This window comes from Orycteropus afer, unplaced genomic scaffold (genome assembly GCF_000298275.1).
Source record: "Orycteropus afer afer isolate SDZICR_OR568_19922 unplaced genomic scaffold, OryAfe1.0 scaffold00010, whole genome shotgun sequence".
NCBI classification, from domain to species: Eukaryota; Metazoa; Chordata; class Mammalia; order Tubulidentata; family Orycteropodidae; genus Orycteropus; species Orycteropus afer.
This window is the reverse complement of record NW_006921597.1, coordinates 11,178,534-11,200,806: the sequence shown is the minus strand read 5'-3', so window position 1 is coordinate 11,200,806 and position 22,273 is coordinate 11,178,534. Positions and strand designations below refer to the sequence as shown.

The window sequence follows — 22,273 nt, the reverse complement described above, 5'->3', positions numbered from 1 at the left end:
TTTTAGAGATGTCTGTAACTCTTTCTCCCCCCACTCAACAGTCACCATGCTGCCTAGGGATGGTTGCAAGGAGGGAGACTGGTCTTTTTTTTTTTTTTTTTTCTATTTTGAGTTTCCATGGAAAGTGAGAAAGGGAAAAAATAATTTTCTGAAAAAACGAGGTCTACGTGCTGTGTGGCTCCGCAGAGAGGCTGAGGGCTGGCGGCTGGTAGAGTCATCACCCGCTTCCTCTCCTTCACCACTCTGAGGGCTTTTGTGAGTCTCAGCCCTGGAGCTGGAACCTTTTCTGTCATTGTAGGACTTCCACAGCTGCCTGCCAGCTGTCTCCAGCCACAGTGTCCTCGCCTTCCATAAACACCCCTCTTGAATTTCACTGTATTAATCAATCAGCAGATATTTACTGGGCACCTTCTGTGCTCGAGGCACTATGGGATAGTGAGCAGAGATGTTTACATCTAATAGCCTCCTGTTCTGCCAACCCAATCCAGTGTCTGCTCAGCTGCCCTTAGCCTATCACCAGATGGACAATCGAGAGGCTTCCCCTTCCCAAATATGGAAGAACATTCACAGATGCTGGCAAGAAGATAAAGGATGGAAGTCATAGAGGTTTAATAAGGAAAAATGATGTCAATGTCAGGACTAGACCAGAGTCCTTTTAATACAACATCCTTCTGTCTTGTGAGCCTGTTTGTTAAGGACTCATTGCTACCCTGTGGGCTATGTGGCTGGATTTATATGACTTTCTCTGTCTTTACCTTCTGTCCCCAAAGGTTAATTCCCTTGTTGCTTCAGAAAAGCAGCAGAACTTCACAGGGAAGTCAGGGGACAGAGTTCTACCAGCTGGACTCTCAAATACGGAATAAGTAAAAATTTCCAGTACTTAGAGGAAAGCACTAATTGGATAATGTGAGGGACAGCTACAAGAACTGGGCTCAATCAATTTTTAAAAGATTTTTGACTTTTAAAAAAGGGTAGCATGGTGTGGAAAAACATTGGAAGGAGTCAAGCTACAACATTAACAATATTTCATCTTTGAAGGGTGGGGCTACAGGTGATTTTTTTTTCTTTTGCAGTGTATTTTCTAAGTTTTCTCCATTATTGCTCTTGTGATTTTAAAAATATTTTTTAAAAAAATCATTACATGGTAGGTGGCTTATATTTCTATCCAGAGAAAGTGGGAAAGTCTTCTAGGGCAGGGCTTCAGTTTGGGAGGAGCCCAGCTTTGAGATCACTGCTGTTTCTGGGACAAGAGAAACAGAGTGATGCCCACGGGGAAGCACCATCCTTGGAACACCTAGAGGCTGCCTGGGCCAACCTTGCCTGGCACAGCCTCTCTGTCAGCCTTGCCCATCCTCATCTCTGCAGTGACTTGATAGAAAGGCAAAGTTTCCAAATACAAAGCAGAAACTATTGACAGAGGCATCAGGCCAAAGCTTGCAGCCACCAAGCAGACTGCGGAGGAGGTGACTGGTCCCAGGGACACCCTACCACCAGGCCACATTTTTGGAATCTCTGAACACAAACTTTAATTTATAGCAGTCTGGGATCATCCTCCCAGATGGAATACATTTGTCCAGTTCTGGCACAGATGTGTTTGATGCATAATGGAAAACGAAAAGAGAGGTTGCAATTTAAAGCCACTGGGCAAGGAAAAAAAAAAATTTGCGCTTACTCATCTACACCCGAGCCCCAAACCACACGGGTTTCCTTCTGGGTCAAGGAAACTGTGGCTTAGCTGAATGTCATCATTATGTGGAGGGGAATCCTCCTAGCATGGTGTTGCTCACTGTGTCAGGGACATTGTAGGTGAAAACCTGGTCAGGGCTGGTGTTGCCTGTGATGAGAGACAGAGGAGTCACTGTTTTGTAAAGTGGCATCAACAGAAACCATATAGCCTTCTGGTCCTTTTTAACTACTTTATTCCTGTAAGGCTCATGAAATACTCTGTGTTCACCAGACTTTAGTTGATCTACCAAAGACCAGAAATTGTTTGAGAAAATTCATACAGACTCCAGTCTAGTCAGGAACAAAGTCTAATGTCATTCAGCTTTCATCACTCCCTGTAATTCACACAGTGAAAGAGATGGTGACCTCATGGAACTGCCTGAGGAAAGCCTTCAACCCCTACTAATCCAGTATTTTAACCTTAACCAGTGGCTATCAAGTGGATTCCAACTCATGACGACCCCATACGTGTCAGAATACAGCTGTACTCCACAGGATTTTTTTTTAACATTTTCTATTTTTTTTGTTGCTCAGAATATACACAAAACATACACCAGTTCAACAGTGTGTACACGTACCATTTAGTGACACTGATTAAATTCTTTGCATTGTACAATCATTCTCACCCTCCTTTTCTTAGTTGTTCTTCTTCCATTAACATAAAATCACTGGCTCCTAAGGTTTCTATATAATCTTTTGAGTTGCTTTTGTCAATTTGATCCCAAATTATGCTCTTAAAAGAGCATAATGCTCAAAGCAGACATTTTTCTACTTGTTAAGCTAAACTATTGTTTGGTTTTAAGAAGACTTCAGGAGATATTTTTGGTTTAAAGTTTAAAGATTACGTTAGGCAATAGTTTCAGGGGTTCATCTAATATTTAAGGAGCTCTGATGACATGGTGCCTAAGGCATTTGACTGCTAACTGGAAGGTTTGTGGTTCAAACCCACCAGTCACTCCAGGGAAAGAAGATGGGGCAATCTACTTCTGTAAAGAAATACCTCCTCGGAAACCTGATGGCAGTGATTTTGGTTTGGTTTTCTAAGTCTAAAGTCTATGAGAATTTAAAACTCTGTTCTGCATTTTTTTTTTTTCCTTTTTGATCAAAGATTCTTCTGTAGAAGAATTCTTCTGTAGAATCTTTGATCAAAATATCCATATAGTAGCTGGGCACCATCTAGTTCTTCTGGTCTCTTGGCAAAGGAGGCGATTGTTCAAGGAGGCAATTAGACACACATTCCATATCCTCCTCCTGTTCCTGACTCTGTTTCTTCCTCTGTTGCAACAGGCAAAAAGAGACCAAATGTGTTTTGTATGGCTTCTTGCAAGTTTTTAAGATCTCAGTCACTATACAATGAACTAGAAGATAGAACAGAAGCACTAAACATTTTTAGATCATTAATATTAATAGTATTAGGCCATTAATTAGATGTTTCATGAAACCATCACTGTAAATCTCCAAACCAAGGAATTAAATCTCATGAGATGTTTGGTTGTTCATAAGCAGCTTCAGCAGCTACTCATTTTTTTTGTTATTGTTGTAAATATGTCTATCATACAACTTTTGTCAATTCAGCTTTTTACTGGTGTACAACTTATTGACAGCAATTACAATAATCTGTTGTGCAACCCTACCCTTAATCAACGCACTATTCTCATCCCTGTTAACCTTCCTTTCCCCTCATAGTTACCACTAATAAACTCTATACATTTGCCTTTTCTTGTCTTTTTATGTAACTGAAGTTATACAGTAGTTGTCTGTTCGTGATCAACATGTCTTTCAGCTCCATCCCTATTGTAGCATATGTCAAAGCTTCATTTCTCCTACTAGCTGAGTTCCACAGGGTTTTCAATGGCTAATTTTTTTGGAAGTAGATTGCCAGGTCTTTCTTCCAAGATGACTCTGGGGATACCAGAACCGCCAACCATTCAGTTAGCAGCCGAGCCCATTAACAGTTTGCACCTCCCAAGGACTCCAGCTCCTTCAGTCTCCATTTCCCTCTTCTCCTTTTTACCTCAGCCACTTGCTTGCATTCAGATATAGTATTGCTCCTCAGCCAAGGTTAAAGCACATAAAGAGAGAGGCTGCCTCTTTTTTCTTCTTTTCCTTTTCTTGTTTCACATCTCCTTTCCCTTCTTCCCTTTCACATTTATTAACCATCAACAATGGTCCATTCTAGATAGTGTGGAAGGCATTAGGGAAACAATTATGAAAAAGGCATGGCTCACAGTCTAACATAGAAAATAACCATGTAACTAATAAATGCAGTAAAATGCAGGACGTGTGAAGAGCAGAGGCGGATGACCCAATAAGCAAGGTAAGCACAGGCTTACTTGTGGTTACTAGTCTGGAGTGAACAATTTCACAGAAACTCATGTAAAATTGTTCACTTCAGATTAGTAAGTAAGTACAAGTGAACCGCGTGCTTACCTTGCTTACTAGGTACTCCAACCCTGTTGTTGTTATGTGCCGTCGAGTCGGACTGACTCATAGCGACCCCTCCTTGGGTTTCCGAGGCAATATCACTACAGAAGTAGATCGCCCCATCTTCCTTCCGAGGAGTGGCTGGTGGGTTTGAAACACCAGCCTTCTGGTTAGCAGTCAAGTGCCTTAGCCACTATGCTACCAGAGCTCCTCCAACCCTGTTAGGGATTGTAAATTTGAAAAGAGGCTTTGATTCTGTAGGAAGACATTGTGAGGTTGGGAGAGAGACAGATGCCAACCAAAGCTAGTAGGAGAATCTTTGACGTGGTGGAAAAATGTGAAATTGTTCACTACAGATTAATAAGTAAGCACAAGTATGCCCTTGCTTACCTTGTTATTGGGTAATCTGACACTGCTAAAGGGGAAAAGCACACTGCTGATGGAACAAAGTGTGGTAACCAGTGTTCAACAGAAGACATTTAGATTTATACCTGGAAGAATGAGTTGGAAGTCAGTGAGCAGGAAGGACTAGAGACAGGGGAGAGTTCCAGGTAGAGGAAATAGCATGAGTCTGGGGGAGGTCAGGGTCAGGGACTTGGAAGGCAAGCTTGGGTGGACTATGATTCGGGGCTTCCATTTAACTTGCTGCCATCTTAGAAAGCCCATGGCAGGCCCTTGAGAAGAGAGGAGCTGGGAGCCACACATTTTGATGGGAACGATCAAGAACATGAATAATGTCTGAATGCCAGACACAGGGAGATGCCAGACAGATAAAGACTCTGAGGGGCTTAGGACCAAAGAGAGGACACTCGGTGTGGATGTGGCAAGAGGCAAGGGCCATTAAGAATTTACTGACATTATCAGATTCTGCTGAGCACTGGCTCTGCCTCCAGGAGTAGTACAAATCCCCATGCTTTTGTAACAACTACCTGCAGAAAAAATGTTTTTCCAGGACTGGATTTTTTCATCCAACCTCATGAGTTGGGCTTTAATGTTAATCGTGTAATTAATGGAGTATGTACTGTGTACCAGGAACCAACGACTCGGAGATGAGAAAGATATAGTCTCTTCTCCCAAGAGGCTCAGAGGCTCATAGAGGAGCTCACCCCCACTGGGTGCTCCAGGAGGGAAGTAACACTGCAGGTAAGAAGTCAATCACACAACCAGCCCACTAGAAGGCACTTGAGAAGATGCCAGGTACCATCATTTACTGCCTGAGCACCAACTGCGAATGGGCACTGAAAAGATGTGATGAAACAGGATTTTAAGGGCAAAAGTACATCCATAATTAAAAAAGAGAAGAAAAATGAAACAAAGATGAAAAGATAGCAGTTAAAGGAACCAACAGAGGCATGTAGATTTGTGCCGTGAAGCAGTGGGTCACCAGCTATCCTGTAATTATATTATATATTTTCATGGGCAAGTTATTTCAGTAGCTAACACATTCCAGAGAGTTTGCAGAACATGAAGTTACAAGTTGTAAATACAAGTCTTTGTGTTCAGTTTGAGCTTTACAACTAAAGAAACAGAAGAGAGGACTAAAGACATTAAAAAGCATTTAAAGGAAAGTGAATGAACAAAATGGCTATCAGCCCGTGACAAGTTATTTGGCAAGAAGCAGAACTTGTTTATGGATTTCAACTTTATTTTACTACATTTATTTCCCCTTCCTGGGATTGCTGAGGGGATGTCCTATCTTGATGACACATCATCATCATCTTCATTATTATTTTTACTTAAAAAAAAAAAAAAAGGTTTCATGAATCACAAACATGATCCCCAGGAGACACTAGTCCGGTGATGAGCAGCTAACTTGTAAATAAACGCTATTCTGCTATCTGGTGAAGGAGTCCCGGTGGTGCAGCAGTTAAGCATTGGGCTGCTAATTGTGCTAACTGGAAAGCTGGTGGTTTAAACCCACCCAGTGGCTCCATAGATTACAGCCTAGAAAACCCTATGAGGTAGTTCTATTCTGTCACATGGCATTGCTGAGTCAGAACTGACTGGAGGGCACCTAACAACAACTGCTATCTGGTGACTGATGGAACCCAGCAGAAATCCCCTCTTTTAGGTAAAAAGCATCATTTGGCAAAGTTCTCAGCTAGCATGTGTGTTTTTGCTGAGATAAGAGACACAATTAATTAAGGTCAGGTGCTCTAGCCACAGGGAGCTCTGCTGGTACAGTGGTTAAAGCATTCAGTTGCTACCAAAAGGTTTGCTGTTCAAACCCATCAGGTACTCTCTGCTAGAGAAAGATGATGCAGTCTGCTTCTGTAAAGATTTACAGCCTTGAAAACTCTATGGGGCAGTTCTACTCTATCCTACAGAGTTGCTATGAATCAGAATTGACTCAATGGCAATGGTGGTTTTTTGGCTCTAGTCACAGTTTCAGTCCTCATCTCCCACTTGAGACCTCAGCTCTTGCTGTCTCCTCCCCCTCTGCCCAGTTAATACCCACTAGCCTATAGCTCTCAGCCCTAATGTCGCTTCCTCTGGGAAGCCTACTCTGGCCTACATACTTACTTTGCTCCGTATCTATTATAGGATCCTGTAACCATTTCTATTTAAGTATTTCTGCAGCTTTAAAAACTAAGGCCTACCCCGCCTGCTCGGCGGCGGAGGCGGCGGCGGCGGCAGCGGTTGTTACTGCCTCTCCGCCACCTCCACCCCGGCCTATCTCCCGGCTGGCGGCGTTGGCTGGGAGGGGGACAGTAGTTGTAGACACCCGCCCCTGCCTCAGAGAAGGAGAATGGGAGTGGAATATTGGACAAAATAAATTTTATAATCTCTGCATCATGACTTTTAGTTCCCTGGTTATTGCAGTCTCACTGTGGGAAATTCATGTTGAAAGACTGAAGCAGTTAATGAGCAAATATGATCACATTTCTCCACCAAGTTCTCAGCCTAATACAGAGAATCCCTTGCTGTCAACCTAATGAAGCATTCAAAGAAAACATATGACTCTTTCCAAGACGAACTTGAAGATTATATAAAAGTGCAGAAAGCCAGAGGCTTAGAGCCAAAGACTTGTTTCAGAAAAATGAGAGAGAACTATTTGGAAACCTTTGGGTACAAAGAAGAGGGTGATTCCAGACCCACATACAGAATGTCTAATCAAACACTCCCATCTGAAACCATTCAGACTTACCCAAGGTCATACAATGTTCCACAAACATTGGAAAACCGCTTACCTCAGCGGCTACCAGTTCATGACAGCAGACTGAGATTAGATTCTCCAGGCTACTGTCAACTCATGAGGGACTATACCTCAGAAAAACCAGTACCCCTGCACCATAGTCAGCAAGAATATAATTGTGGCTCATACAGTGGAGAATCTGGAATTTACGAGCACTTCTCCTCAGAAAACAGTACCAGTGCCTATCAAGCCAGTCATAAACAGATACACCAGAGGAGAAAAAGACACCCTGAGGAAGGCAGAGAAAAACCAGAGGAGGAGAGGCCCAAGCATAAGAAGAAGAAAAGTGAGGAAATGGATTTAGACAAACACCAGAGCATCCGAAGAAAGAAAACAGAGGTGGAAACAGTCAGTGACAGTACCGAAAAGCTTAAGAATCGAAAGGAGAAGAAAAGTCGAGATATATCCTCTAAGAAAGAGGAACGTAAGCGTAGAAAAGAAAAAAAGGATCAAGGCCAAGAAAGGACAGAGGAGGAAATGCTGTGGGACCAGTCTATCCTTGGGTTTTGAAGCTATTTAGTTGGTTCTCCTGAGATTAAATTGAACACAATAGTTGAAGTTCATGTTCTTATCACTTCTCATATATGGACAGGTACTTTAATTTCTAACAAAGACCAGCTGAATGGAAGGTATTTAGTGTGCTTATTCTCCAACACAAAATTACTTTGCCTTACTTTCTAAAAGCATCATTACATTTTTCTTACATATAATGTAATTTTCCTTAAATAATAATGCCTCTGCTTTTCATTCATCAAATTGCTGTGATAGTGAAGTTATAACTCCCTTGGGAGATCATTTGTTTTAAACTGGAGGCTTTGCAGAACCATTTTCTTGGTTGGGTTTGCTTTGTTTTTAGTGAGATAGTTTTATGTTTGTTGGTTTTCTCTATAAAGCAATTTAGATTAATTATTTTCTTTGTTTTAATTTGCAGTGTGTTTTCTAGGTTGGAAATTGAAAAACAAAATACATTATAATAAGCTTAGATTAAATATGGTTCTAAAAGTTTTCAAAGAGTCCTGATGCACAATCAGCTTATATTCTGGTAATGTTTATAATAAAATGTTCTAATTTCCACATATAAAAAAAAAAAAAAAAAAAACTAAGGCCTTAGCTCTGTGAGGGCAGGGATGGGTCTATGTTGCTGTATCTTAAGCACCTACTGCTCTGCCTTGTAGAGTGGGCTCCCAACAAACAGTTGTTACATAAATGAAGGAAGGACCTTCACAAAGGCATCTTTTAGGCTGATCGTAGTGATCATGAACAATCTTCCTCACAGCTCTCTAAGGGAATACTTTGCAAAGTACTCTTTTCAAATTTATCTGCACCTGGGAAACACTGTGTAGACACCTCAGAAGCACTGTGTGAACACATTGTTGGATACACTTAGCAAAACCCTTGCCCACAGAAAAGCAAAACAAACTCTGAGCATGTAGTATCATCTCTGTGTTTTCCTAAGCCTACTATGCACCATGCACAGCCTTTTACTGGCAAGGGCATATGAACACTTAATTCCATTATCATACTTTCTCTTTCTCTATATATATGTATTGCATACACACACACACACACACACATATGTATACATACATACTCATACACATATAAAACCAAAAACCAAACCTACTGCCTTCAAGTCTATTCCAACTCATGGCAACCCCATGTTACAGAGTAGAACTGCTCTATAGGGTTTTCTCAGCTGTAATCTTTATGGAAGCAGATCACCAGGCCTTTCTTTTGCAGCACCACTGGGTTAGAACCACCAATCTTTACATTAGCAGTTGAGTGCAAACCATTTGCACCACCTAGAACACATGCATGTGTGCACAAGCACACAAACACACACACATATTACACTTGAATGAATGAACAAAATCACTGCTGCATTCTTACTTCTCCAGGGTGATTAGCATGTGGACACACAATTTGCAATTTTCTTTGTGAAGTCACACCAAGTTGGAAGTGACACTTCAACCCTAGAGTTTTCATTAAAAGCTTTTAAGCTAATAATTTGCTCTTGGTGGCAATTCTTATCACCGATGGAATCATGTAATGGAGCACTCCCTATTCTCAAGCTGATTGCAAACTCCATTATGATACCATAAGGGTAATGGAGTCTTATCCTATTAGTGAGCAAAAGTCAGGAGCACATTTTCTCTGGAGATGATATTAATTTTTTCAAAGAGGAGAGAGCCAGCTCCCAAGATTTTCATCATATTATTCAGTGAAAGCAAGGTGAGCATTCAGATGGAAACTTCTCAAAATGAAAGATTTTATCAGAATAAATATGAGGATCAAATGCATGACATCCATGTGAAACTCCTCCGAGGGACCCTGCTGCTCTTGCATTTGACATCAGGACCAGGTGAGGTGGAATCAGGATGCAGGACTGTGGCAGTGAGTGATGAGACAGATGGCTGTGTGAGCTTGGAAATGCATGACAACTTCTTAAGATACTATTTGTTTCAGACTTCCCCTATTATTTTCCTCAAAAAATTCCATAAGAACAAGCTCATGCTAGGAAATTCCTGGAAGACTTCCTGAACGTAAGGAAGTGTTTTAAAATCAACCAATGCTTAATTCTTGGCCCTTATGGAAGATGCTGCAATCTAACCAAGACAGAATCAGAAGGGTTCTATTCATCTCTGGAAAGAACAGTGGGCTCTATATTTGTGTCACACACCTTCTACTATTTGCTCTACGTTATAATTAAAATTAACTTGCATGCTTTAAACATGGATCAACTGATATGTCTGGGAGGCAGCTTAGAAGTATGGGGCGAATACCAAATTTAGGGTAAGAAAACAAAATTGGGATGAAAAGCTTGTTGTGAATGACAAAGCAGATGATTTACATATAGATAGTGGAAGTTTGTTGCATTTATTCAGTGGTTATACACAATGTTTTTTTTTCCTTTATCTAAATACACAGGAAAGGAGGGGAAGAGTAGGGAACTGCAAAAATGAGGAGAAAGAGCTGTGTAGTTTTCTTTAACCTGCAAAACAAATGTCACAGACTATTGGATAATCAGTCCAGAGAGCAGATGGCTTTATCAGGTGAAGATCAAATGTATATAGAGCTAAAATCCAATCTACCAAGTCACAGAAGTAAATTAAACCCAATATCTGTCTTTCCTCCTAATTCCTCACCTTTCATTCCTTAGGGGATAAACTCTGGGGGCACAAAAAATGGTCTTTTCTAGGCTCTCTGAATTTCCTACTTGTAGCATCCAGGTGACCCTTATCGTAAGCTTGCCACAGGTCCTCTGAATAAATAAACACTTATCTTGAAGGTTACAATGATTATTGTGATGTCTTATTCATATCAAGCTTAGTTAAGCAAAGACAAGGCATTAAATTATTTATTTTGCAGTTTAATATTTTTTAAGATGGTTGACAGAACTATTTTTGAGTAGATAAACAGGATTTTTAAATATCAATCAATAATTATCTTCACTCAGATTTAGTTGTTATGGAGAGAAGAAAAAAAATGTTCCAAGCAGAAATCAGTTTGGATTGGAGTAAGTCAAACGCTTTTTTTTTTTTTTTAGGTTAGCTTGGATGGAATCCCTTAGAAATTATGAAAGTTTACAGAGATTGCTTTCAACAGCAACGTTACCAGAGCACATTTGAGGGCAGGAAAGTAGGAAGCACAGGCCCATTTACAAAAGACCAGACAGATTTGAGCTTGAGCGGATTTCTGAAATGAGAGGCAGTAACGTCCGATGCTTCCTGGTAATGTTTGGGGGTTTTGCTGTCCCTCCCCAATTCTCTTGCCCCTAGTTTATAAATGGATTCTCTCCCAAACACCATTACCATGGGGAGAAAGGACTTGGCACACACTTTGAATTTCTATCAACTGCTCTCCTAGAAAATGTTACCTCTTCTGAGTGTTCAGACCTGGTACGGATGCCCTTACATAGGGTAAGAACAAAAACACCCAAATAGACAGTCCTGAGGTACAGAAGAGTGCAGCAGATGAAAACAGGGATTCTATGCAGCTTGGATTTGAATCAGGTTCCGCCAATTACTAACTAGCCTTGTGATCTTGAGCAAGTCACTTAATCTTTCTGACCCTCAGCTTCTTCATCTTCAAAACGGAGGTAATAATGTTTCCTTAAGGAATTAAATGAATTCATGTTAGACACTAAAACAGTGAGTGCCTGACACTAACTTTTATTATTATATTGGTAGAACTGCTAATGTTACATTTAAGCTGAAAACTTAAACCTACTCGAGATAGGAAACACCATTCCCATGGCATCAATGACTGCCCTCTGCTGCTTTCCTCACCACTCCTTGGAAGGAAGATGAGGCAATCTACTTCCCTAGTGATACCGCCTCGGAAACCCAAGGAGGGGTCGCTATGAGTCGGATCCGATTCGACAGCAGTGAGTTTGTTTTTGTTTTTTTTTGCTGCTTTCCTATGTTGTTGTTGTTATGTGACAACGAGTCGGCCCCAACTCATAGCGACCCCTCCTTGGGTTGCCGAGGCGGTATCACTACGGAAGTAGATTGCCCAACCTTCCTTCCAAGGAGTGGCTGGTGGGTTTGAACCGCTAAGCTACCAGAGCTCGTATACTAATTTTTATTTTAGCTCTATGCTCCCTCTTTCCATGACAGCTGGAATTCCCTTGAGTTTCCTAAACCTGCTATACTGGAAATGTCAGTGACCTTTTATAGAAAGTATATTCCCCCTTTTTTTTTTTTTTCTAACACCTAATAAGAGGAAAACATGAAAAGATGTATTTATGGGAGAAAGGATAAATATATTTAGGCTAGAGATGCCCAACAGAACTTTCTCCAATGATGAACATTTTCTGTCTGTGCTGTCAAATACTGTAGCTACTAGTGAGACTTAGGAACTGAATGCTTGATTTCACTTAATTTAAATATAAATAGCCACATGGGACTAGTTGCTACCATATTGGCCAGTGCAGGTCCAGAATTCACATGCTTGTCATGGTCTCAATAGTCTCTCCCTTTTAGTCTACAGATTTGGAGGAGTTAAGAGCACAGACTTTGGAGCCACACACAGAAACCCAGCTCTGCCACTGGGTAGCTCTGTACCAATGTGAGGATGATAGTAAACCAAACCAAACCTACTGATGGCGAGTGAGTGCCGACTCATAGCGACCCCATGTGTGTCAGGGTAGAACTGCACTCCATAGAGTTTTCAAGGCTGGGACCTTTCAGAAGCAGATTGCCAGTCCTTTCTTCTGAGGTGGGTTCAAACTGCTAACCTTGGAGTTAGAAGTTTAGTGCTTAACTGTTTGTGCCACCCAGGGACTCCCTGAATAGGGTTGTTGTGAAGATTATAGGAATTACTATAAAAATATGCTTAGAAAAGTGCTGGCACATAGCTAACATTTTTATAATGCTTACCATTCTTCAGTTTTTGCTATGGAGATTATTTTTCATAAACTGTGTCTTGATTCATACCCTTTCATAATTCTCCATCCTGCTTCACCTGTGCTCTAAACTGTTCTCAGACCTTCTCTTGCTTCTCTCATTTCTTTGCATCTGCATTTCTGGAATGCATTAAGACTAAACCTGACACTGGATATAACCTCTCTGGTCTCAGCCTATACATTTTCCAAACCAGCAGCATCTCACATATCTTATATTTCACAAGTTCTAGCGTAGTGCCTAAGGCACTTGACTGCTAACCAGGAGGCTGGCGGTTCAAACCCACCAGCCACTCCTCGGAAGGAAGGTTGGGCAATCCTACTTCCGTAGTGATAACTGCCTCGGAAACCCAAGGAGGGGTCGCTAGGAGTCGGGGCTGACTCGATGGCAAATAACAACAACAACAACATTAAGACAATGAGAAAAACATGGAGTTTAAAATCAGAAGCTGTAGGTCTAAATCCTGGCTTTGCCCTTACCTGACTCTGATCTTAGATGTACCACCAACTGTGCATAACTTTCAGCTTCCATATCTATAAAATAGGGATAGTTACATCTATTCATAGAACTGTGATACATTATCAAATTGGATAACACATGTGAAACCATTCTGCAAACTGAAACATCCTACAAATATTTATCATTGTTATTTTTGTGCCCAATCAAAGCCAAAGAGGATGAAAAGGTAGGCCAAGGTAACCCGTATTCCTTAGTGGCCTTGACATGACTTGTCTCACTGGTCAGTAAAACACTTGCTTCAGGAGAATAGCCCTGTTGTGACATTAACTGTTGATATTAAGGTGAGAGGTGGAGGTTATGCTCTCTTTTCTCACACAGGGCTGGGTTAGATATTCACAGATATTCAAGATATTGCATGGGTGATATTCTAGAATAACATCGTGAAATGAAATGGACAGTGGCCAGGTGGCCACTGGTGATTCCAAAAACCATTAATTCTTGGTGTTAAAAAATAGTTTCTTAAAACAATCATGGTAAAGTAGCAATTGGAATTAAGGGAACTGCCACAAGCAAGCCAAGAGAGAGGGCACTCCCTACCCCATTCAAAAACAAAAAGACACTTGTGGGTCTCTAACTTCTTCAGCCAAGTTCTAAGCCAGTGGGTCTCTAGTGTGCTTTCCAGACCAGAATCATCTTCATCACCATCCCCATGGTCTATATTTGTTCAAAATGCAGACTGAGTGAATCAGAGCATACTTTTGAGCAAAATCCCCAGGTGAATTGTATACACTTTAAAGTTTGAGAAGCACTAATAAGCTAAACATTTACCCATTGCCACCCCTTGGCTTCTACTTAGTGGCACAAAGGTAGGGCAGGAGACAAACAGTTCCTACTCTAGGGTCAGTGAGCACAACCCTGTCAGCTAGAGCTGAATCTCTACTAGGTGCTGAGGGGTTGGGAGAAGGAGGACACCAGTATGACAGAGTCCCTCAGAGCACAGATACTAGACAGGCAATAGCATAGTGCCTAAGGCACTTGACTGCTAACCAGAAGGCTGGTGGTTCAAACCCACCAGCCTGCCTCGGAAGGAAGATGGGGCAATCTACTTCCGTAGTGATACTGCCTTCAGAAACCCAAGGAGGTGTCACTATGAGTCAGGTCTGACTCGACGGCACATAACAACAACAAACTATGGTCAAAGGCAAAATGGAACTCTAACCAAATCCCTGTGTGCCTCAAGGTCAAGGACAGTGTATGAGTCATCTCTGAATTCCCAGCACTTAGCAGGGTGCCAGGCAGATAGTAGATGGTGAGCATATGCTTGCTGAAAGAACTGATGACAGAGGAAGGAACTGCCCCTTTGGACTCCATGGCCTTGATATGCTGTAAGACCCTTGTATCTTTGCTTTTGGGCATAGGTCACCTGCTTGCTTTTCTTCTTGGATCCTGGATTCTACTTTCCCACTTTTACTTCTGATATTTAGATCCTACTACTCCTACTATCTTACATTAACAAGTTTTTATTATGTGCCTCTACCATGCTTAGGAGCTCTGGTGGCGTAGTGTCTAAAGCATTTGACTGCTGACCAGAAGGCTGGTGGTGGTTCAAACCCACCAGCCACTCCTCGGAAGGAAGGTTGGGCAATCTACTTCTGTAGTGATACCACCTTGGAAACCCAAGGAGGGGTTGCAATGAGTTGGATCCAATGCCACGGCAGTGCATTGTGTTTTTGTTACCATGCTTAGTACTTCCCATATGCTAACTCATTTTATCTGAACAATGATCATAGTTTTGATGTTTATGCTTTATTATATCTATTTTACAGATTAGAAACTGAAATTCAAAAAGGTTAAATTCCTTGTCCAAGGTACCCCACTAGTAAGTAGTAGAGCCAGGAGTAATCCAAATAGTCTGATTCCAGTATCTACCTTCCAGATTTTTATTTCCTAGACTTGTTTGACCCATGACTCTGGCCTGCATAGACTGGCCCCTTGGAAGACTCCTGGGGTCTCTGCAGCACTGGGCCCCTGTTATCCCCACAAGGTCAGCCTGGCCATTACTGCTCTCTTCCTACCTTGGCAGAAACCAGAAATGAAGACTGTCCTACAGTGAAGCTGAAGAAGTTCCTGTCTGCCTTCTGGGGTGGTCTAGGTTTTAGATGATCTCCCAAAGAATACTTTATTTCTTACTAGAGTTTCTGACAGGTGGCAGCTCTGAAGTTACTGTCTGAGAAAAGGTTGAGAGAGAGGAGAAGGTGGCCTATGTAAGCGTTAGTTGAGTCAAATGTTTTTCACTCCCAAACCAATGAGACAGCTGTCCTAAAAGCGCCTGTTAGGTACCACCAAGTGAAAACTCAAAGCTGCATTAATAATGGTGAGAAGGAAAAGTGCAACTTCAAACTTGCCATATATGGCATCTGACTTTAACAATGCTTCCTGTTGGTCAGTAACACGGAACAGCACAGTATAGCACAATGATAGGAAAATGCTGAGCACACAACAATAAACCAAGGAATAAACAGCACTCAGTTTTTTTTTTTTTTTTAAGCCAACATATGTGGCCTGGTGACTTGTGGTGTTTTATTTATATTGCTATGCAACGGAGGAAAAAAAATAAAGGTGATTTCAATGAAAGGCACAGGAATATGCTGTGCTATCTGATCGTAGTGTCCGAATTTAGACATGACTGGGAGGGGTTTTGAATTAGATGTCAACCATAACAACAGAAATTAATTTAGAAAGGCTAATGGTTAGGCTATACTTTTGCTTTTTAAAATTCAATGGTGAATAGAGTCAGCGGTCCTTGGCAAAGGAGTGCTATGCTGGCTCTGGCAGGATCTAGTTGAATGTTTATAAAACCAGAAGCACAGCCTAGGGAAACTAAAATCAAGCTGCCAAAAGGAGGTTGCAAATTGATTTGTCCAACTGTAGATCACAAAACATGTCCTGCCCCAGCTCCACGCCTGTCTTCCTGTGAGTTCCTGTCAGGAAACGATGTGCTGTCACTGAGGCGGACTCTATACTTCACAAGGGCAGGCACTTAAGCATCTAAGGGTGTATGACAATGACAAGCTACTGCTGAAGCCTGTCCTCCAGGAAAACCATCCTCCACCCCTTCCCCAAACTCCTCACAAAACCCTACAACCAGGAAAAAACAACTTCAGAAAGTAGGGTGGGGCTTGCTTGGAATTAGGTTTCCCCAGTTTCAGTGAAGGTAGATATCTAGATAATTTATCCCAAACAACTGCCTTCACTCAAATCATTATGTATCTGTTTCAGTTTGCACCTTTCCCTTTGGTTGTGCAAAGATATGCCCAAGGGTCAGATCTGAGCTCAGTCTCCTAGATAACAGATTATCAGTAAATCAGAAAGGCCACAAGTCCCATGTTCTGTAACCTACAAATTAGTTAATTCATCCTACAAATAATTATGCAATGTCCTCTATGGGCTAGGCACTGTTCTAGGCCCAGAGGATACAGCAGTGAACAAAACAGAAGAAAAAAAAAAAAATCCCTGCTCTCAGAGTTTTTAAGTTCTATCAGAGAAAAATTCATGAATACAAATTGGGAAGAGAATGTCTAATTATCCTAAAATGAAGACAAGCTGCCAGTCACTTGGAACATATATACACTATTCTCCAACATTAAGAAAATCAGGGAAAAGAGAGTTAACATTTACTGAGTGCTTGCTATGTACCAGGCTCTTAGTAAGGTGAGGTCAGATGCTTTACTCTTTCCTTTTAATCCTCTCAACAACTCTATTACTCCATTCGTACAGATGACAAAACAGCGGTCTAGAAGTTAGAATAACTTGCTCAAGCTCATCCCACTTTTCAGTAGTATAGCTGAGACCTGTGCCCTCCAGTTGGCCTTGTCTCTTTATTAGATGGTCACTTACACTCAGCCTTGCTCTTGGATGGTGAGTCATCCCCTCAGCTTTGCCCACCTGGATTCTACTCATACTTCAAAGTTCAGTTGAAAGCATGCGCATCTTCAGGAAATTTCCTGACTCTTCACTATTACTGTGATCCTTCCTCTAAATTTTAAATTAGGTACACATATATGTAAAATAGGAGTTCTGGTAGCATAGTGCCTAAGGCACTTGACTGCTAACCAGAAGGCTGGTGGTTCAAATCCACCAGCCACTCCTCGGAAGGAAGGTTGGGCAATCTACTTGTAGTGATACTGTCTCGGAAACCCAAGGAGGGGTCGCTATGAGTCAGGTATGACTCGATGGCACATAACAACAACAACCACCTATGTAAAATGTCAAGGTGCCCTGGTGGAAGTAACCAATGAGTTGGCGGTTCGAACCCACCCAGCAGCTCCATGACAAAAAGACCTGGTGATCTGCTTCTGTAAAGATTATAGCCAAGAAAACCCTATGTGGCAGTTCTATTCTGTCATTTGAGTAGAAATAGACTCAGTGGCACCAAAACCAACAATATAAAATGTCAGGGAGTCCCTGAGTGTGCAAATAGATAGGTCAGCTTCTAACTAAAAGGTTAGGGGTTTGAGTCCACTCGAAGGTGCCTTAGAAGAAAGGCCTGGCAATCTACTTCCTATGGGTCATAGCTCTACTTTGACACATATGGGGTCCCCATGAGTCAGAGCTGACTCAATAGCAACTGGTTTGGTTTTTTGGTTTACAAAAGGTCAGACCTAACACCAGTGGCTGACACAGGGTGGGCACTCAAACATTGCTTTGTTCCTACTTCCTTCTTCACTGTATTTATGGATAGCAGTGTGAAATTTGTCACTTGATTATATATTGTCTTATTAGTTTTATTGTTGTATGTGCATTGGTCTTGTTTCCTAACCAGATTAGCAGCTTTTGAAGAACAGGAACAGTGTTTTGTATTTATACACAATATATCACTGTTTAATAGCATTGTTCTTAAACTTGAGTGTGCATCAGAGTTACTTTGTCTTGTTAAAACAGTTTGCTGGGTCCCACGCCCCAGAGTTTCTGATTTAGCAGGTCTGGGGTGGGTCTGAGAATCTGCATTTCTAACAAGTTCCCGAGTGATGCTGCTGCTGCTGCTTCAGGAACCACACTTTGAGAAACATTGGCTTGGCTGAACGTAACCCAGGGCTTAAGAATATGTAGGCTGAGTTTGAGTCCCATCTCTGCCACTCAGTAGGTATATGACCGTGAGTGAGTTCATTAGCCTATATGAGCCTCTGTTTCCACATCTGTAAAAATGGGGATAATAATAGTATGCGCCTCAGGGTTGTTGTGAGGATTAAATGTAACGAATGTAATATGCATAGTACTGTTCTTGACACATGGAAAACATTCAATAAGTGCTACCCATTATCCCTGGAAAGGCTGGCACATATCAAGTATTAAATATGCACTGGGTCAAGCCTGAGGATTCCCTCTAAGGCTGATAAAAAATTTCTTTTGAATTTGTTAAGTAGTAAGAGTGAAGCATGACATCTATAATTAACAGCTTTTGAAATTAACACCATTAAAAAGCAGAAGAGCTCTGGTGGCATAGAGATTAAGCATTCACCTGCTAACCAAAAGGTCCACAGTTCATACCCACCAGCCGCTCTGTGGGAGAGATGAGGCAGTTTGCTTCTGTAAAGATTTACAGCCTTGGAAACCCTAATGGGGCAGTTCTACTCTGTCCTATAGGGTCGCTATGAGTGAGAATCGACTTGATGACAGTGGGTTTTTAAAAAGCACAATCTAAAGGGTCTTTAAGGGGCACTGGTGGCACAACGGTTAAGGCCTCAGCACCTAACTTTTGGTTGAAAGGTTGATGGTTTGAACCCACCAGACTTCTCCATGGAAGAAAGGTGAGGCAGTCTGTTTCTGTAAAGATTGATAGCCTTGGAAACCCAATGGGGGTTGCTCTGAGTTGGAATTGACTTGATAGCAGTGAGTTGGTTTTAGTTTGGAATCTTTACAGAAGTAGACCGCCACATCTTTCTCTGACAGAGCAGCTTGTGGCTTTGCACTGCCAACTTTCAGGTTAACAGTCAAGTGCTTAACCCCTGTGCCACCTGGGCTCCTCTGTAACCCTACAAAAGCTCCTCTCCAAGCCTACAAAACCATATGGGACAGTTCTACTCTGTTATGTTGGGTCACTGTGAGTCAAAATAGCCTAGTATGTTGTATAGTACATGAGGTTGCTGTGAGTCAGAAATGACTCAATGGCATCTAACAACAACATAGTATGTTGGATGAAAATACCTAGGCTTACAAAAGCTTTGTGTATTTTTTAAATTTAGGGGCTGTCCATAGGGTACCTCCTTCACAGTTTCTACTACTTAAGGATGCTGAAGATGACAACTTGGCCTCCAAAGAGACTGGAGTTACTGGAGTCACCCAGGCATCTGGGCTAATGGCCTTGGCAGATACAAATGGAGGCCATCACTCAATAATTAGTGGCAGTCATGGGAAGACAGCCTCCCCAGAGCAGATAGGACAACCGTCCTCCTCCAACCTAATTTCAAAGTCCCCAGGTCCCTGCTGCTCTTTCTCTGATCTAACACACCCCCACCTCCCCTTCCCCAAAGCAACAGATGTATTTTCCCTCAGAGCCTACCTGGGAAGTTATATTGGCTAAAATTCTCTGAGGGAGCTCTGGTAGTGTAGTGCCTAAGGCACTTGACTGCTAACCAGAAGGCTGGCAGTTTACATCTACCAGTCACTCCTGGGAAGGAAGGCTGGGCAATCTACTTCTGTAGTGATACCGCCTGGGAAACCCAAGGAGGGGTCACTATAAGTTGGGTCCGACTCGATGGCACATAACAACAAGAACAACAACATTCTCTGAAAGAAAGCCCAAGGTGGAAGGTGCAGAAAGACAATTTCCAGATCTTGTCTCAGTCCTCCTGGGCCCAGGACCAGGTATCCAGGGGTCTGCAATGGTCTAACCCTAATTTGCTCCCAATAATACCCCAGACATGAGTCATAATCTTATTTCTCTAGCTCTATTTCTCTGTGAGCTACTAATCCTGGGAATGCTGTCAGTTCAATAAAACCCTGCAAAGTTGAATGAGATCATCTCCGATCTCATTATTAGTATTTAACAGAAGCTGCAGGCTTCGGGTTGTGGGAGAGATGCTGCTACCCCTTTGGCAGTCTCTTTCTTCCCCACTCCCTCTCATCCAGCTTTACCCTCCCCTAATGCTCAGAAATAGGATCAGTGGTACCCCCATCCCATTTTCACTCCTACTCTAATTTCCTAGACAAACCATCACAGCCAGGTGGTGTCTTCACACACTCTGGATGGGGCACCACGCCCGCGAGCTCCAGGGCAAGGGTTTTCTCCCCTATGCCCGTGGCCAGGCCCGGTTTCAGCGCTAAGGCAGGGCAAGAAGGGGGTGTGTGTGCATGGGAGGCTGGAGGGGAGCGGGGCTGCCGGAGACCCAACCCCTCACGAGGTGAGGCGAAGCTGGTGTCCCCGCACCGAGAGTCACCAGATGGGAGATAAAAAGCAGGGCAGGGGTTCCTCACAGTGAAGAGCCTCACGGTGTCTCTCCTCTTTTCACCATTTCTCCTTGCTCAATCTTTCTCTCCCTTCATCCCACCACTCCCTCTTTGTCTGCCTTTCTCTTGCCTCCGCCTTTTTGAACACCCCAGCCTTCTCCCTGGAGCCCAGCTTGGACGCCGCACCGCAGCGGTCAGCTCCCGGGGGATGCCGGCCCTGCGCTCTCCTACACTACCCCCGTCCCTCCCTTCCCCTCCCGGCTCCAGGTCTCACCCAGAAGAGCAGATTGAAGCCGAGCAGCAGGTACTTGATGCACCGCAGGCCCCCGCGGAAGCGCCCCATGCTGCGGCCCCGGCGGCGGGATCCCGAGTCCCCAGGCCCGCGCTCCGAGAGCCTGGAGCGGCGGGAGCCGGCGGGCTGGCCGGGGGCGGGGCCTGCGGGGGGCGGGCAGGGGCCAGGGGCGGGGCGCGGTCCAAGCAGGCTGAGGGGCTCGCGGTGGGTGGGGGCGCCGCGGGGTGGTGATCCTGGGGCCAGGAGGAGCACGTTCCGTTTTTTCCTGAAACGTGGGACCACCTCCTTTGCTCCAGATGCTGGGCCCCGCGCCCCACAGGCGCACCAGGCTCCCGGTGGTTATCCAAGCATCTATTCAGAACCCTGGACCCATGTAATCAGCGCCCAGTCCAGAGACCCTTGGAGATGGTGGAAGGATAAGGACGCAGCCTCAGTGACTGTGGAAACCGAGGCAGATAGTCTCCGGTCGAAGAAATAAGTAGGAGCCAAGGCCATCCGGAACCTGGCAGGACCTGTCTTGGAGTACCCACTCGCGCGTCCAGGACTGCAGCCCCGCGGGGTCCTTCAGCGCGGATCGAGCGCACAGGCTGCGGAGGTTGCTTGGAGGGGATCCTCCCTCCGGTTCCTCGGAGGACTCTTACCTTAATAGGCAAGAACTAGGAGAAGGTGCCGGATGAGGCTGTCCTGTGCTATTAACAGCTGCCCCCTGTCCAGGCTAGTGGCGGGGAGGGGCAGTCGGAATCCCCGGGTCCTGCTGGCTTCAACAGATGGGATGGTTTGCAAAGAAATCTAAGCCTTAATTGTGTTGTGGAGATGGCAGAAAGGGTGAAATTTTAGTTTTGCTCTGTTTCATTAAGTTAGGCGGCTGACTGGGAATGTAAGCTCCCACTCTTGTTGACTAAGCGTCTACAATATTACGGTTTGTGGCGCCAGACGGTATGGGGGAGACAATATAGTGTAAAACTGAGAGACTTATGCATTAATTCACAAAAGTTTAGTTGCGTATTATAAGCCAGGCATAGAAGCAGACCCTGGGGATTCAACAATGAGGAGAAATCCAGGCCTGGTCCTGGACGTTTTGCCTTTTCTGGGGCTGAAGGCAGACTGTAAACATAACTATAGCGAGGTGAGAGGTTAGGCAGGGGTTGGGCAGGTAGGGCCTGGCCTCACTGTGTTTGCCAGGGAAGGCTAAGCTGAGGAGCGTGGTCTTGAATGAATCTGAGGTAAGAAAAAGCAGTCCAGGCAGAGGAGGCAGCAAGTGCTGTAGCACAGGGCTGAAGAGAGCAAGACCTGCTGGGGGAACTGTCTCAACTGTAGTTAGCCCAA

At 43.4% G+C, this 22,273-nt stretch overlaps 2 protein-coding genes across 2 annotated transcripts in view; one reads left to right on the top strand and one right to left on the bottom strand.

Moving 5' to 3' along the window:
- Positions 1 to 20,998, bottom strand: part of TSPAN2 (tetraspanin 2) — a 76,533-nt gene extending 55,535 nt beyond the window's left edge. Inside the window, exon 1 of the mRNA XM_007948793.2 lies at positions 20,930 to 20,998. Within this exon, the coding sequence (XP_007946984.1) occupies positions 20,930 to 20,998 (69 nt within the window). The remainder of the gene's footprint in view (positions 1 to 20,929) is intronic.
- On the top strand, positions 7,085 to 7,855 carry LOC103203706 (lysine-rich coiled-coil protein 1-like). Its single transcript, XM_007948782.1, has one exon. It carries the CDS (start codon positions 7,085 to 7,087, stop codon positions 7,853 to 7,855), a length of 771 nt encoding a protein of 256 aa, XP_007946973.1.
- Positions 20,999 to 22,273: the final 1,275 nt, after the last annotated feature.